The sequence below is a fragment of the Triplophysa dalaica genome, chromosome 1 (assembly GCF_015846415.1).
Source record: "Triplophysa dalaica isolate WHDGS20190420 chromosome 1, ASM1584641v1, whole genome shotgun sequence".
Lineage (NCBI taxonomy): Eukaryota > Metazoa > Chordata > Actinopteri > Cypriniformes > Nemacheilidae > Triplophysa > Triplophysa dalaica.
In genome coordinates, this window is record NC_079542.1 from 30,842,738 (window position 1) to 30,860,897 (window position 18,160).

The window sequence follows — 18,160 nt, forward strand, 5'->3', positions numbered from 1 at the left end:
GATAGAAAAGTAGTGGAGTATTCTATGAAAAAGGAAAATAACTATTTTTACAGTAATCCAAGTGTATCCTCAAAGGTGCTTCATTTATGTCTCTAATCGGAAAATTCTCCATCCCAGTGAAATCACAGTAAAATTGTAGTGAAATGACAAATCTATGACTGTTTTTTTTTTGTGGTTGGGGCTTTCATTACGCCTTAAATGAGTACAGTGAAGAGCTGACAGGAAAGCATGGGCTGAAGATAGGGAAGAGGGACCGGTAAAGGACTGTTGAGACGGGAATCAAAGTCAGGGCCCCCGCCAGCGTGCTTGTGCTCATTCTGGGCACACTTCCCACACGGCTATAGGCGGCGCCAACTAACCTGTCACTTTTACTCGTTTTTTTTTACTACAACTGACAAACAAATGCAATTTTAAGTTCAGAAAGATGCCACCTACAGCAAAACAACATCAACCCATCACGTCCCATCTGCGAATGTCCCACAATGAGAATATCAAAATACCAAATACCAAAATAATACAATTTACAGTAGTTACTCTTATGTATTCATTTATTATATGAGGTATTGCTATTGAGTAGGAACGCTACATTGTTGAGGAACAATTGTGAAATGTTGGCGGAGACACTTAAGATTTAACAAGGTCATGTCGCACACACATACACATATTTACAATGTAAAAGACGTTTAAAAACTTTTATACTACTGCAGTTGAGGGGCACATTTTTTTATCTTTGCTCATGTTATTTCACACCTGACATTTGCAGTCTATTTCTGCAGTTTGCCATTTTGTACTGCATTTCAAAAGTACGTGCTTATTCTTTAAAATGATTATTTTTTTAAAGTGTTAAATTGTAAATTTGTTAGACGTTCCCAGGTAGATGCTTTCAATCAATTTGCCTGAGAATCAACCCAATGATCTTTCCGTTGCTTGCAAGTTGATCTAAAACAAGTCTGCTCTACGTCACAGTGACACAGATCTGTCAAGATCCAAAACAAACACACGTCATGCTGTTTGCATGTCTGACAAAACGTCATGACGCCCCACAGACGCCATATTTGATGTGTGTGCCATTCTGTGAAAGCTTTTCATGATTACACTCCTACAGAAGTTCATGCAAAAAAAACAAATGTGATTCTCTGCTGTGTTTGTGTGTGTTGTGGGATTAATTGCGAGCTCTATTAAACACGGGAGTGGAATTAAATGAAACAGGAAATATCTGGTTCTTTTAAAGTAGGTTAGTAGGTAAGAGAGAATGAAGAGAAAGAGATGGCGGGTTGTTAAGAGCAGTGGTTCTCAGACTGGGGGCCGTGGCCCCCTGGGGAACCCCAAGATGGATCCAGGGGATCACAGATTTTGATGCATTTTATTAAATATAGATATCTATTATTAATTTTATGTAATAAAAAATCTGAAAATATTGATGTTCCAGCATTGTATAACTGAATATGTTTTTTAATTTCTATATTTAATTAAGTATGTTTTCACACTAAAGGGGGCCTTACAACAAAAACGTTTGAGAAACACTGGTTTCATCCTTCGATATGAACCAATGTGTGTTTATATTTTACTATGGCTTAAAACCCAAACATGACATTAAATGTTTTATACTCACAGACATCATCTTCGTCATTCAAATCACAGCGTATTACAATAAGAGACTGTTCTTCCAGACTCATTTTGTATATCGTGGTGTGATTTGTGGGAAAGATGACACAAATCACAGCACCAGTCAGTCTACTCCACTAGTGCTTTGCAATGTCAACTCTAAATGTAATAATACACCGGCTGTAGATATTGACTGAGTCCCAATTTGCATACTGTCAATCCTATATTCTGGAACAGGGCTATTCAACTCAACGTCACTATGCACTACTTATTTTTGAGTGAGGAGGAAGGGAGCAGGGCATTACATTCTCAAAAGTGCTCAGGTGTATATTATACACTTCACTATTGGCTCTTCCTGAATGGTTTATGTCAGTTGTCTGAAATGATCCTAATTTATTATTCCTGTAGTACACTACATGGGTGCAACTACAACATTCATAATTCACAAACAAGTTTTTGAAGCGTAGGTTGCGAGTAAAGACTCACCTAGAGTTACAGGGCCCAGCAGACCGGCCAATAACAGCACTCGTACAATCCCCATGGCCCCGCCCCTCGTCCTGGATTATTTAATATGAGTGTGGCTCCTCCTCTTCCTATGGATTGGCGGGATGCGTGAGAAGTGAGGACACTCGAGAATTGAGGCTCAGCGGTTTTTGCAGCTACAGTCACCTAAAAACACAAAGAAAATGGTTTGTTAGCACACTAGCCCAGTGGAAATAAAACACAGTTCACTGTAAGCAAAGCTAGCATTTTTTGCTCTGCAATTTTTGACTCTCTGTCGCCATCTCGGTTTGTTTCATGAAACCACAGGTTCCTTTACACGCTTCCCTTTAAAGTCAAATGTTGTCAAACTATAATTTTTTGCAAAACCATCATTAAAAATCATTATTATAATAATTTTTACTTGCTCAAAAAACGCATTATGTCTGTCTATTTTAACTAACATATTGTACAGCTCTTTCAAACACCAAAAATAGGTTAAAGACAAACTCTAAAACACAGTTTTACTTTGTTTCCTCAAAGGCTAAGAAGCACTGCTTTGGCCAGTTCATGACAGCATTGGAATGTCCAAGGTCAAAGGTCAACATGACGAGGACATTGTGACTCATCGTATGTGGACTGTAAAGTAAACAGCTTTTCATGACTTGCTTCGGCTTATAGAATACTAAATACATAAATAGCTGCACATTTCTGTGTGGGAAGCGAGGTGAGGACTCCCATGATCCATTGCACCTTAGCGATGCTGTTAATTAGGTCTCAAATGTCTAAAAACACCAAATTATGATGCTAAACAGACATAAGGCACTTCATTCACAACTGACAGAACGCACATACACATATCTGCCCTCACACACGTTGCCGTGTGGGGATGTTTTCAGGCCACATAATGATGGCTGGATGCAGATACCGGCAAGGTTTTCAACACCTCTCTCTCGCTCGCTCTTTTCCTTCTGTTGTTTTGTGGGCTTCCTGATAAAGGCTCCTGTGGTATTCGGGAGTGCTCGGCTCGCTGCGGTGGATATGAATAGGTGCTGATGTTTACGGATTCTTCCGGCTTGAAATGTCGAGAGGGATTTGAATGAGTAAAGAAAGGGGGGATGGGAAGATTGTAGAGTTTCTACTGGAAACAGACTCCGGGAGACGTGACCACCAGAGAGACTTCTATTGTTATCCCATAATAGCATCTGAAGATTTGATTTAGCTTACTCAATAAAAAAATCCTCTTTTGTGTGATGGGTGAACCAAAATATTTACTTTATGGTATAGTTCACCCAAAATAAAACTTTGGTCAGCATTTATTCAGCCTCATGTCGATTAAAACCTGTGCATGACTCTCTCTTCTGTAAAACAAGAAAGAAGATATTTTGACAAATGTCCCAGTGTCCATACAGTGGAAGTCAGTGGAGTCCCAAAGCTGGTTGGATACCAAGGTTCCTCACCATACAAAGGAAGTCATACAGGTTTGAAACTACATGATTGTGAATAAACTAATAAATAAATATTTTTTAGTGAACTATCCCTTTAAAAAAACAAATTTGGCCGATTCGAAATAGTAAGGATTACAAAAATCAGATTTAGTTTCACTCTATTCGTGAGGAAATCATAAGTATAATAATATACATACAACCACAGAATAAGATTTTGTCAGCAATATGCAAAAAATCTTCTGCAGGCTGTGATAGATGGATCGGCCAATCAGAGATTTGTGGGGCATGCTGGGAATTGCAGAAGAGGCTAGCAGACGATGCTTGAATCCCCAGTGTCAGCGCAATCGCTGGCCTTTTTGTGCGCAGATTCCCTGTCGTCATCGGGTGCATTGGGCCTTTTTTGCTCACGAACAAACTGTCACATACTTTTAGTAAGATTCGGGTTCTTCTGAATAAAGATGCACAGACACCACATGGGAGTGAGAAAGAGGGGAGCTGTGAATCAACACATGTGAAAAATGACACTTGCACACATACACACAGACCCAAAAGTGGCAGCACATGGTTAGCTGTGGTTTAGGACTTCTCAGTGCTATCTATAAATGAGGGTGAGATTTTTTAGAAATTATCACATCCAGTTACACCTCTTGTGTGATTTTCCCCGACTATTTCATTGCCTCTCTCCCTCTAGCTCGCTCGTTCTTCAAAACATAATACTTTCCTCCACGTTAAACAAAATGAAATTTCCTTCCGTTGTGGACCGATGCCAGAATGCGGATGCGGCCGCATGCAAACACGTTCATAAGCTCGGAAGCTAGTTTTGGATCTTCTTCAATTTAAAATTACCACAGAAAAACATTTAAGGTCACATGCTCACCTGTGACATCATATGCTCAACACACACACATCACATAAACGTTCAGTGGGGAATTAAGATTGATCTTAAAAGCGCACTCTGGGCACATGCATTTTCATAAGTATATAAACACATTAATAAAGAGGTTAATTAATGAGTGTTGCTTTCCTGACTTTTCTCAGATATTTAACCACAGCCTAAGTGAGACAAAATAATGAGAGGTGCCCAAAAAGACACAGAAAAAGGCCTGCAGGCATCTGATTGGCTGACACAACTTTAATTTTTTCTATGGTAGATAATGGTGCCCCTGATTTGTTGGATTACAAACATTCTGCAGAAAACCTTCTTTCTTTGTGTTCAGAAAAACAAGAAATTAACGGAAGTTTGGAACCACTTGAGATTGGAAAAGTTGAATTTTCATTTTGGGTGAACTATCCTTTTAAAAATAAGAGTTGTTGAAACTGTTATTGATAGCGATCCCATAAAATATGTGAAGAATCATTTCTCAAACTTTTTTAATAGTATGTTGAATCTTTTTTTCTGTTACGCAAGAACGATACAGAATGACATTTTTAGGCACCAGCTTAAGGAGTGTATCCTCTACAGATATCACAAAACAAACCGTAGTAGTCAATCTACTTGTTATCAGATGTTCCTGTAAGCAGTTCCTGGTCAGAATTGAAAAGTAGACCAGCCTCATTCTCAAAGCGATTGTGGTGTAGTTGGGATAAATACAAAACTTTTTTAAGAGCCGTTTGAAAACTGACATTAAAGTAGGGAGATGCACATCACACAAGACAGCTGGAAACACAAAAGTCACCAGATCGGATGTTCAAGAAGTGACACAGAAGGAGGACAAGCATTGAGAAGAACTCCTGCTGCTGGCACACATTCTTATCTGGACATCATTAAATGTGTGTTATCTCCACATCCCTCTTTGTGTGTGTCTGTGTGTGTGTAGGACAGAGTACATATCATGATAACCATCAGGGTGTGTCGGTTTGAACGGTGCGCTCTGTGGGGCGACAAAAGCTTTCATTAGGATGAGCTCCGTTCACATACACACATGCAGTAACACAATCCTGTAACACAAATGCTATCAGATGAGAGGATGAACACAATGGTTCAACTGTACTGACTAACCTGCATCTCTAAGATACAGAGGGATATAGAGAGGGAGAAGGAGAGAGATATGTGCTATTACTGCTAACTGCTGTTTGGTATTTGTCTGCTGGTCAGACTGGGAGTCCAGTCAGCCAAAACAAGTGAGGACCTGCTAACCATCTTAGGCTTGATATTTTTTCCCACACTGAATTGTCTTTTTGGGCATATATTTAACAATATTATATTTGGCTGTTATCATCAATGCACATTCACTGTCTTGTACTGGAATGTCTTTCAGAAAATGCAAATGTAGTTTTTGAGAAAATATTATAATGAACAATTGCCAGTGCTCAAGATATCAAAATAAATAGACACATACCTCACACACACACTCATTTACACTTATATATGATTTGTTTTTACAAATGGGTGGAACAAGCATTTTATAGCAGGACTTTTTAAAAACAATGTATTATACCATGTATGTAGATGTGTATATGGAACCATGTGACTCACTTTACAAAAAAATGAAATGTTTGAGTGACAAAAGCATATACCTTCAGCGACAAATACAACTCAACCATTCAACCTTCAGTTAGTAAACATGAATGTTTAGCAGAACAATGAGACACACACACACAAAGAAAAAAAAATAACTCAGTCACTGTTTGTCTAGTTTGAAGTTGACGCATGTTACGACCATTAAAGAGTAAAAGTCCCACACACCCCGTCTGTTTGCAAATATACCAGACTTGTGTTTTGATTTCCACGCTGGAGATATTTGCCTGTTCTGCCTCACTTGCTTTTGTATATTCTAGATTCTACCGCATACTGAAGCGCACTGCCCCAACAGACAAGTGAACAAACAAACAAACGAACAAATGAACAAAAGAAGGGACATATTAACAAACAAAAGAAAAACAAACAAACAAAAGCACGAATGAATGAACAAGTTAATAAATATACAAGTGAAAAAATTAACAAACAAAACTGAACAAATCCGCAAACAAAAAACATTCTCTTCCTTATGTTTCTTCATAGGGATTCATAACTATTACAATTACTCTTAAGTAGTTTGAAGCATTCAACCTGTCCTCATGGGAATTCGTAACTATTTTACTAGGTGGTTTATTCGTATAAATTAGTACATTCTGAAACGCACAAAATCGTACGATTACTAGAAAAAAAGCAAAACTAAAGCCCCATTCCTTAAACCTGACGTGACTGGAGCGAATACAAATCATACCAAAATGTACACATGAGATCGTACGAATTAGCCACCTCGTAAAATTGTTGTGCTTTTGCAGTGAGATTGTGTTGCATCAGAAGCTTCAGTGTCAAATCCTGTCCGGCACAGTTTGTGCTATGGATATCAATAATACTTCAAATTATGTCGTTTGTTGTACATTTTGAGTGATCGCACACAATTTTCACCCCAGTTCAAGACTTGGTTTTAATAAAATGGGTTCAACATCTTATAGTACAGACATGAATGAGGGACCTGAGGCATTCGAGGATCTTGAGACCAGAACATCACAGAGAATTGAAGTTGGGCTCTTTTGACTTTTTTTGGTAAGTAACTACCAAGAACCAAAAGCTTGCACCCAGAGACATTACAACAATCTAGAACTGCCCAAGTAACCATCAAAACACCTTAGCAACCACAACCCCATAGTGTCTTTTCTCACCTTTAGTTCAGTTCATTTGGTCCAAACCAATGGCAAATGATACCTTGTAGGCGTTGGTTCCTTTTCACACCACACTGATTGCTTTGGTCCGAACCCATGGAAACAAGCCAAAATGAAGTCATGTGACAACATTCACATCACTCGTTCGCAAGAGAACGTATAATAAACTAAATGAACTCACTGTTAACATCGTGTGTCAGATGTGGTAACGCTTGCCCGATCAACTGTGCTAGCATCAGTCGCATCATTGTTATCTCAACAACATGAACCGGGTCAACATCCGGTTTTGTCCCAAGTATATTATCAAGGTCATCGTACCAGGGGAATTTGTACATCCTGCACTTGGATGTACTGCTGGTGGAGTTTCTTTACCTTAACCCGCCTTTGTTCCTTTCGCAGATTTGTTTGCTAAACAATGAAACTCGCTGTTCTTTTGAGTTTTCGAAAGTTGGGATGTAATATGGTCATCGGACCAAATTTATACAAGGCTCCACACCTACTCAAAACTTCAAGTTTGTCCGCTAGCTTCCATGTTAGTGCAAACTGTCAACACTTGTCATCATTCTATAATGCACAGCGCAGCTGAATGCGGAAGCTGGTTTAGTCCAAAAAAGTGCAGTACTTTTTGCATTTGGGTCTGTTCGAGGTCGGATCACGTTCTCACCACAAACAAACCGCTCCAGGTTTGTTTGAAAGTGTACGGAGACCAACCCTTCAAGGAGGTCTCGGTACGCTTATTTGGTCCACTTTTGGTGAGCATTCGAGTGCGACTGCACAATTCATATTGCCCATAAGAAACGGCACCGAGAAGAAAAACGAACTCTAGTGCGATTCACCCGTACTAAGTGAGTCAGGTGTGAAACCACTCTCAGTCCTTCTTATTTTTTTAGATAGATTGTGTTGTTTCATCTCTGTGCACTTCATCAGACAAAAGCCACCTGCTAAGCGACTGAAAGAGTTTCACAGTTCTACACAATCACAGAGAAACAGCTGTTGATCGGGACACACCTGATACATGCTCTTCACTCGTTTGTCTTACTGAATTACTTCCCGCTGATACAATATGTTCCTCCGCGCGTGGCGTCCGATAAGCCGCTGAGTCCTTCAATCACTGCCAGCATCCAATCGTTCGCCCTCTGATCGTGTGACGCAGACCGCAGCGACCCATGCAGGATGTCAGCTGTCGCTCATTCACGGCAGACAGACACGTCTCTGCCTCCATCTGTTCACCCTCTGTGTGTCTATAATCTCATTCGACACTGCTGCACGCCACCTTAGAGGCTGACGGTGAAGCTCGCTGTTTAGAGTGTGTGTGTGTTTTCAGGTGTGTGAGTTTATTGCTCAGTATGTCCGTCAGGAGAAGGTGTTATTGCTTTTGCCCCAGAGGACCATAAGAGAGAAAGAGCGAGAGCCAAAAAGAGTGCAAAATCGAGAGAGAGAGACAGAGATGAAGACGACTTTTCACAGTCCTTGCCTGGTTCACCTTTATTATGTATATGTTTATTTTTGTCAACTCTCTGGATAAAAATTGGTATTAATTTAAGTACTGCTACCATATGATTGAACGGATAAAAAAACACCAACATTATTAGTCCAATCCTAGACCGTAGTAGCAGAATCAGGCATTCATTAATTCTCTGTCTTATTTACATAAATATGTGATTATATATGATGAATCAATATGACAAGGAAGATGCATTAAGTAAACAGTGCTTATTTGCTTTTCTAGTAAGACTGGATGAGCAGATGAAATATAGTTGAAACGAAAGTTGTGATTGTCTTTTTTCCCCTAACACTACATATATAAAAGTGAAAGCTTCTGAAATGAGAAATATATGTAGGGCGGGACTTAAATTTGTCTGTCGGGAACAGATTGGATCATTGGAAGTTGGGCGTTGGGCGTTATTTAAGCAAAATTTTGCTGGAGGGGAGGGGCAGAACCTCACGTCATAACTTGTGACAGGAAGAAAGTTGATTTGTGGGGTGGCGCCTGATGTTTTTGATCAAATATAATGAAAGCATGAATATAAAAAAGTAATAAAGTATACCGATAAATGATTTAATAAAACAATTAAAATGTTCCATAAAAAAATAAAAATTGTCCATTTTAATTTCATTCTGACTTTAAAGCGGCAATGAAACAGTGTTTCATGCATTCTGACTTCTTTACAATGTTAAACATGCTGTCGTCCCATGCTTAACATAGTCATCTTGTCAAAAAATTAGTTCTCAGTCGGAAAGTTTTTTTCCAACATATAAAACTCTTTTGTAACAACTTTTCTTAGTCCCTTATTGGACAATTCTCCCCGAAAAGCACGAGCACGGCCACACGGCAGCAATGAGAGCAGGAGAAGGAGCATGCGCAGACGTCGTTTTCACTAGTAAGCAGGAAAGAGAGAGAGAATACGTTCGCAAAGTTCAGGTGTTTGTTTGTTCACTGCATTTGGGTGATGAATGTTATATGAACTGTGGATACAACGCTGGATTTGGAGACTGATGTCTGTGTTTTGTTGACAATGGGTGCGCACATGCTTTGGTTCAGCCTACCCCTCCCCCCCGGACGCACCGTACGTTTTCGGAAAACAATCCTAAAGCTGTATCTACCTTTTATAAATGTGATCAAACTACATACACTTCAAAGATAAGAAGTATGCAATATTACTCTATAGGTACTCAAGATTAATATGAGATTGGCAGAAACCCTGTGTGTTATGCGCGCTTTAAGTATGTCCTCAGCTCTGATAAATATTTTACCCTCGTAAAAACTTGAAAATAAATAAAACATTTGATAAATGTGTGCTATAAATATGAAACTGAATGCCACTGCCATTAAAATGAATGGGGATTGGGGAGGAATGCAGCTGGTATAGCGAAGAAAGTCCAACCTTCAAGTAAAAGGATCCAATCGTCAATTAATAAAGATGCGGATTCTCTGCCAGCAAAGAAGCTAAACCGACCTCAGAAAAGGTGATTTTTAGCACAATTTAAGCTTAGCAAAGCAAAGTTATGGTACAGTCCATATAATATTTAATTACTGAATGCAAATGCTATTTAATTGCGATTTTAGAAATATCAGATTTACACCATTTAAAGAAATAGGACATAGACTTGCTATGACGTAAATAACTGCCAAGAGGCGTTGCAAACATGGCCGCCGATTACCACAACGTCCATAAACAGACTTTAATATTATTCATATAGTTTAAGAGATTAAATCATTTGAAAGGGTCAGGGGTCCTTGAGTAAACGTCAAGTTTTGGCAGAAGGACACATTCACAGCCAACTCTCAGCATAAGAAAGTGAGATGTCTGTATAAAACAGTTTTAACCACAGTGATTCTATCTCATTGAGATAAAATTATGTTTTGGAGACAACGGCTCCCGGTTGAAAAGTACAGCCATTAATCACAGCAACGTTAAGCGAGAAAAAGAGGAGAAGAGAGAGAGAGGCAGAAAATGAATTGTATAATGAAGGAAAACACAGTCTATTGTTACAAATTCAAGAGCCAATGAGACATTTCCTCATTATACAGTAAATGTATCAGATAAAAATGGAAAAATGAACATCAAGCATCCGAATGGTGCTGTGTGGCGTTTTTTCAGATGTGGCAGGAAATTATTTTGGCACCACTAGAGTTTTGCTGTGTTGCGAGATATATTGTGTATTAGCTAAAACTCAGCACAATGTATTAATATCACAAGTGTCGAGTACGTTGTGAGACGTAAAAGTGGCACTTCTGGCAATGGATGAAAATGGGAGTCATGGTAACCGGAAGCTGGTTATCTCCAAGGCAGCATAAGGTGCGATAAGTTTGGCTCAGAAAGGTCAGTAAATAATTGTAGAGGAGAAGACAGGCACACTTCAAAGGAAGTTCTTTTACCTGTATATTCACCAACACGCACACAAAAGCACTATATCTCTTATTCTCTTTTTGCGTTTTATCCTTTCTCTTTTCACTTTATAAGTCTGTCCTTTGATGGTCTATAGGGAACTCAAGCCTCTATCTGAATAACATCATCTGCATTCAAATTCAAAGCAATCCACGGCCGAATGCGGCTCGCTCCTCTCGCGGGCCTTTATTGAGTAATATTTTCATCTTTTCATCTTTGGCGAGATTGTAAATCGCACAGTGCGTAAAGCCTCCGTTCCGGCGTCCGCGCTCAGCTGGTGCATAATAACGCATGCAGATATGATCGTAAACTTCTAAACAACTCTTCTCTTTCAGACGGATCTCTGGAGGGGCTTCGGTGTGTGCGATGCAAAAACCAGAACCGTTTTTCAAAAACCGACAACAGCCATGCATAAATTATGCTACATTTTGTTCTTGTGCCAAGCAACTCGCCAACAGAATAATTATGTAGGATGAGAAGAGATCAGTATCCCAGGATTCTCTGCCTTTTTTTAGGTTTGGCGACCGACTAGAACCAGCAAAAGCTAACTGAAGCCGGTTTAACCTTAGCTGTTTTTCACCAGAAGTTAGCATGTCTCCACCTCATAGAAGTGCGGCGAGAGTGGGTTTCTGAACTTTTTTGAAATGCTTGAAAAAAATCAACCCAATTAAAATATACGCAGTCATTCTCAAGCGCCGTTTCGCTGGAACGTCGACATCCAGACTGTTTCAGCCCTGTTGACAGCTCATTAAACCCTCGGTCTCAGTCTGCCTGTCTAACCCGTCGCTACAGAGGGGGTTGGGGGTTACAATAGTAATAATATTACTTTACAAGATGTGTTAACAACCAGACGCTTTCATGTTTCAGGATCACCGCATGTTAAGCAGTGAATTTTAAAAGAGTTTATTACAGTGGAATAAAAACATCCATGGGGATATTGCAGTAAAACGAGAGGAACCATATTTTTGGTTCCCTTAAAAAACCCTTAAAAAAATGAACCGTGGTTTTACAATGGTAACAATAGTTTATATATTTGCAGTAAACCTGTTGATACACAAATTGTAAGCACTTAGCAGTTTATCCAAAAATTATTACAACACTTTAAATATTTAACTTAATATAATATTGATATATTCATGCATATCCTTACAATGCTCTCATCCTAAACCTCCCGCCCAACGTGTGCTATGGAGAGTAGTGCTATTACATTTCAAAATGCACTCCTGAAAAAAGTTGCTTCAAAATGTTCTTCGATGCCAAGAACCTTTTGGTTCCATTAAGAACCTTAAACATCTGAAAAACCTTTTGGATTCAGGGTTCTTTGCCGAAAAAGATTATAAAAAAGTAAGAAAGAGATGGTTCTTTAAAAAACCTTTGACTGAATGATTCTTCGTGGAACAAAAATAGTTATTTTAATCACCTTAATTTTTAAGAGTAGGACTGCACAATTTTTTTCTGGATGACAACGACTTACACAGAAGAAGAGAACCAAAGACATGAACAGAACATCACAGAGTCAAAACACAGACAATTAAAAAGCATTGCTCTAGAAACCAGTCCTATTACGAGTTGTACTTCTCACACTTTTCTCAGAAAATGTATATATATTTGAATTTGGTGTATATGGGCTTCAACTGACAAACTGCAACATTAGCTCTGTGGAATATTGGTTGTCTGAGACTCAAAGAACTTCAGCAGGCTCAGCAGGTTAGACGTCTACCCACTGGATGAAGAGAGAGATGATGACTTGTACAGAGTTATTTTCAGGTGATTGAGATTGTTGGTTTGGGGTTTAGCTCAGCCACATTATGTGGGCCTAATTGCCAACACACACACGTGCACACACAAACACACACACACCACCTGACAAAGACACAATGAGTCGCTTTGAGCTTGATTTGCCATGCAAATATAATCTCTTTATTAAGACGAGCGCTAGGCCACAGACCGCACAGATCATTTTGCACCTCAACATCATTCACTGCCTTTGTTCTGATGGGATACAGCAACTGTGTGTATGTGTGTTTGTGTCATAACTTGATCATACATGACTTGTGACACTTATGATGTTTCATTATGATTTTAGTAGCTTGGTCTTCCTTGTTTTGGTAAAGTAAAAGTGTAGTAACTATGACTTTTTGGCGGATTGATTACCATTAGCATCCCCTGGGATTGAACCTTGGCATTGCTAGCGCCATGCTCTAACCACTGAGCCAGAGGAAAGCTGGGCTAAAGTTTCAAAAACAAAATCAATTACAAAATTACAATCATTAATTTCACTATCGTTTTAATTTTTGACATGACACTTCTCAGTCTATATTAAAGACATCAAGGTGTTTTTTTTCACGGATTGTTCTCTACATCAGTGATTCTCAAACGGGGGCCCCAAAATGGATCCAGGGGGGGGACAGATTTTGTGGCATTTTATGAAATACAAAAATTGTGCAGAGATTTTAGGTTATAAAACATCAGAAAAATGAGACTGCCAAGTTGTATAACTGAATATGTTTTTAGTTTAATTAAAAAATCTAAGTTTAATAATAAAAGTCTTTATTTGGGGGGCCACAAAGCGATGCACTATACACAAAGGGGGCCTAAAAACGGAAATGTTTCCGAACCACTGATTTATATAATGTTTTTTTGTTTGTATAAATTGGTAAATAACATAAAGAATGACGTTAGATGGGATTTCACAGGCAGGTGAAACAACTGTGATGTTTCTTTACAGGTTTTTGTATGTGTGTGTGTGGCGCTGTTAATCTTGTTAAGTTGATCTTATCCTTGTTTAAAAGATCTAGGCTAATTGAGCTGAAACAAACCTCATCTCCATGGCAACTCCATGGAGACCAGTTTGAGCTGGTGGAAGATCTGAGCTCCACTTTCAGAGGAAGAGAGCGAGACGCAGGTCTCTGGTGTGAGCAGATGGTGCAGCTCAATTAGACTCTCTCCATCACTTCAGCACAACACATCAACAAAACAAAACACAATCAACAACATGATCCTTTACTTTCCTCTCTCTCTCTCTCTCTCTCTCTCTCTCTCTCTCACTGTTTCTCTCTCTCTTGGGCAGGTGTAAATGAGAGAGCCCTGCGAGCTCTGCAGGTGTAAACCATCAGAATCTTCCAGAAGGTTGTTGACATTAATGAACCATTAAAGAAGAATTAACATCACAGGTACAGTCTTTTACGCTGTCCGTCTAGCAGTTCCTACCCCTTCTCTCTCTCTCTCTCTCTCTCTCTCTGTCAGATCTTGAATTGAAGGATTGCTCTCAATGGAATAATCTCTCTTATGGTGTCCCGTATCAAAGCGGTGAAACTGATCCGAGTCAACACGCGGACAGGATGAAACCGATCTGGTGTGTGTTTCTCATTACAGCTCACTGTTAAATAAAGATCAGATTAAATCAACTGATGCAGGGACACAGCGAGCACCGAATGATGTTCACGCACACAAAACAAATCCTAGCGAGCCGATTACAACCAGAGTCATTGAGAGAGTCACGTCAAACCTGTTGACTACAATGGAACAGTTTTTTCACAGCAATGGGGGTTCATGGAGGCTATCAATAGTTCCCGGAAGTGACTAGTAACGCATGGAGCTGCAGGACACAAGTCATTTAATGAATACAAAAATAATAGAAATAAAGCATTTAAAGAGTAAACATAACTTCCTGGAACTATCTGAAGGCTCCATAAATCATGTGACACGCGAACATTTTGAACTTCCATTGGCGCAACTCTCTATCTCTCTCATTGGCTCTGATTAGAACATTGTGAAGCATCACAGGCGAGCAAGAAAACCTCAATCTAAAGCATCATCGCATGTACATCATCATCTGTGGCTGTAATTTCCAGAATGCATTTCTCTGAGCTCTATTAAAAAGTTAATCCGCCATAAAAATCACTCAATACTAAAAAAGTATCAATAAAAACAGTTAAATGTAATTGAATCTGCACTGTCGAACCCAATGATTGTCCCATTTTATTCTTATTAAAGTTTCACATCATTGGCTTTGCAAAATTTAAACTGTTTTAATGCATTTGACTTCAATATGATCCTGTGCCCTTGAAAAACAACATAGACTGTGCACTTGGTTAAGGTTTTGTAGGTTGCTAGCGTGTTGCTATGCAGTTGTTAAGGCGTTCTTACATGTGGGTAGCGGTATGAGCAAAAAATGTTCCACAGAATGCACAATTTTAAATATTATCATAATATTATGAGTTATTATCAGAAACCCAAGCCATGACTACTACAGAGATGATGTACAACCTCTTTTGACAATAAGCTCCGCCCACTGATTGAGATTTGGTTGTGGGTTTCCCTGATGCGTGTGTTTATATTTCTCAATCTTTCCTTGTCAAATGCAGCATGTCACTCGGTCTAAAGTGCAAAAGTGTGACAGAAGGATTAGCCACGCCCACCTATTTGCATATTGCGGACCATTTTGCAAGACGTAATTATTCAGTGGTCCTAAAGTATTTATTTTTTAATCTCACACATATTGTATTATTAGGTCCTCACTGTCGACTCAGTTTGAAGTATATATATGCTATACAGTATAATATTTTAACATTAACGCTTTCCTTGAAGCATGTATGTATAATGCATGATAATTATTCATAATGTGTGTTGTAATGCATTATACGTAGTTGTAAAGAAGTATAACCAATTTAAAATGTATAGTGTAACAATGAATTGCTAAGTGTTATAATGTATTAACTGTAATAACAATTATTTACAAGACATTGCAATGCATTAAAATGTGCATTAGAATTCTTTAAAACGACTTTTATAATGCATTATACATACATGCTTCAAGGAAAGTGTTACCGTTTTAACATTTGTGTAGAAAATAGTAAGGTTGACATTTCATTCTACGCAACTATATAAACCGCCATACCACATAGCATTGTTTCTAATGTGTCCTTTGTGTTTCTCAGTGCATAGGTATGCTGTTGCCTTATGGGTATTTGCTTACTGACCCAAGTCTGCCTATATAAACTCTTCTAATGATTCACTCATCAGGCTATGTTTCAGTTTACATATTGTCTATGTAGACAGCAGACAGTGAGGTTTTGACACACTGTTTTTCTCTCTATCCCAAGAACAGTGTTATCACACTGAGGTTAGAAAAGGTCAGACAAAAAGTCTGAAGAATGTGTGATTGTACAGGTCAGTTTCTCAAGACGTTATCCTTAACAAAACACAAAAACACACATACAGGCCTTAGGACTAATCTTATCTATTGCGTCACTCATGGATTTTACAACAAGCATGTTAAGGATTAACATACACAAGAAAAAATGGATGTCTGAGTGTGAGTGAGTGTGTGTGTGGTTAAACAGTTCCAACACTCTTCCCCCGCATGACCAAAAGCCCAGACATGAGTAATACACTGTAAAGCCTTCCTCTGATCCCAATATGCACAACACACAAACACACACACAGCCATACAGCACAAACCAGAGCAAACCCTTTGATTCATGTGCATCTGAATTTGAGAAAGGTGATTTTTAAATGACAGTGATGTACGAATGACTGATGAGAGGTGTTGTGCTGTAACCTGAGGTAAGGTGTTGTGCTCGGGTGTGATGTCATGCGTCGGGGTCACACTTCGTGGAATTGAGACTCTTCGAACCGCCTCTCATATCTTTAACAATTTAACTTCAATCAAAAACAAAAGAAAAGACAAAGAAACATTAACTAACTATTAAATACAAGGGTATTTTTATGAACAGTTTTTCCTTCTGCATTTAAAAAAACCTTGTCCACACAAAAACACGTTATAAAGCGCTGTCAAAAGCATGCCAAACCAACAGGTGGCGATATAGCCCTATCATCAAAGCCGTCTGGCTAATCAGAAGCCTGGAATCTGATGTCAAACAAAGAAGATAGCGGCACGCATTTCAACATCATACGCCAAGTCTACAGTTTCACCATCTACATGACAATACGAGTTTTTTTAAATCTTCATCCTGGCAGGAGATTTAAAATAAGTTCAGTTTCAGTGACCGAGTAGTGCAGTTGCGTGTGTACGAACGGCCAAACCACATAGAAAAACTGTGGTTTGGAAAATACCCGTGTTCGTATGGACAGGGCCTAAATGAACTGCATCCATGCAAGTTATGTAGTTATGTACAATTACCAATGGATGACCAAACTGTGAAAGTTCTGCTGTCGTTTACTAATATTTCAAAACCATTTGACTTATAAAGGAACAATGTCGAGATTTTAGCGGCATCTAGCAGTGAGGTCGTGAATTGCAACCAACTGCTCACTTTACCCCTATTATTATCATAATATATTTAATTTCATGGTTTTGTTAAACCTGTATTAACAATGTTTTTTTTTTTTTTGTGGATAAATTGCCTTTTGAATCCCCTCAGTTTGACTACACATACCATGGTTAATTTGTGGTTACCATGTTTTAAGTTAACCCTTATGTTATCTTTTGTCGTCCAACTATGGTTCATTTTCATAACGGGTTGGACGTCAACATCATTAAATGCTGTTGGTTGGATAGCCGTTGACATCAAACCTGGCACATGCAATTAACAATGACAGAATGTGTAATTTAATTTAAGAGATGAAATGACGTACTCCACTGACGCCCTGTGGGACATATCTGGCTCAATATTTTGTATCATTTTACATCGGGAGCTCTTTGCAAAACTACAGAAGCACTCAGCGGGACTCAATTAGTTAACTAGGGTTGGTTTTCATATCGAAGCACGTTCGCTTGCTCAACATAAACAAGGGCATATTTGATGTGTTTTTTACAAACGGTGTATTTATGCAAATCATTTGGATGGTAAAAAAACAGCAGCGGTTGTTATACCGATCGACAGGACAAGGGCACAAAAACACAATTGTAGCAAAAGAGTATATTATCATTTAAAACAAAACGTGATGAGAATAACATTTTTATACAATATTTTATTCAGTATTCAGTAATGTCCTTCACTGTGTGAATGTATGTGCTTTATGAAGCGTGTCATCGATTGTGTGTGAATGTGTGTTATCAGCAGGGTAAAAAAGACCCTTCAGACAGTTTTTACCCTCTAACCTTATCAGATGGACACATGCTAT

At 38.7% G+C, this 18,160-nt stretch overlaps 1 protein-coding gene across 12 annotated transcripts in view; it reads right to left on the reverse strand.

The window, feature by feature from the left end:
* The window catches only part of LOC130417724 (adhesion G protein-coupled receptor L3-like), a 200,379-nt gene that overhangs the window by 139,705 nt on the left and 42,514 nt on the right, over positions 1–18,160 (reverse strand). For all 12 annotated transcript variants that reach the window (XM_056743545.1, XM_056743459.1, XM_056743500.1 and 9 more), the window contains exon 2: positions 2,092–2,274. In XM_056743545.1, the coding sequence (XP_056599523.1) occupies positions 2,092–2,146 (55 nt within the window). In that variant the 5' untranslated portion in view covers positions 2,147–2,274. The remainder of the gene's footprint in view (positions 1–2,091; positions 2,275–18,160) is intronic.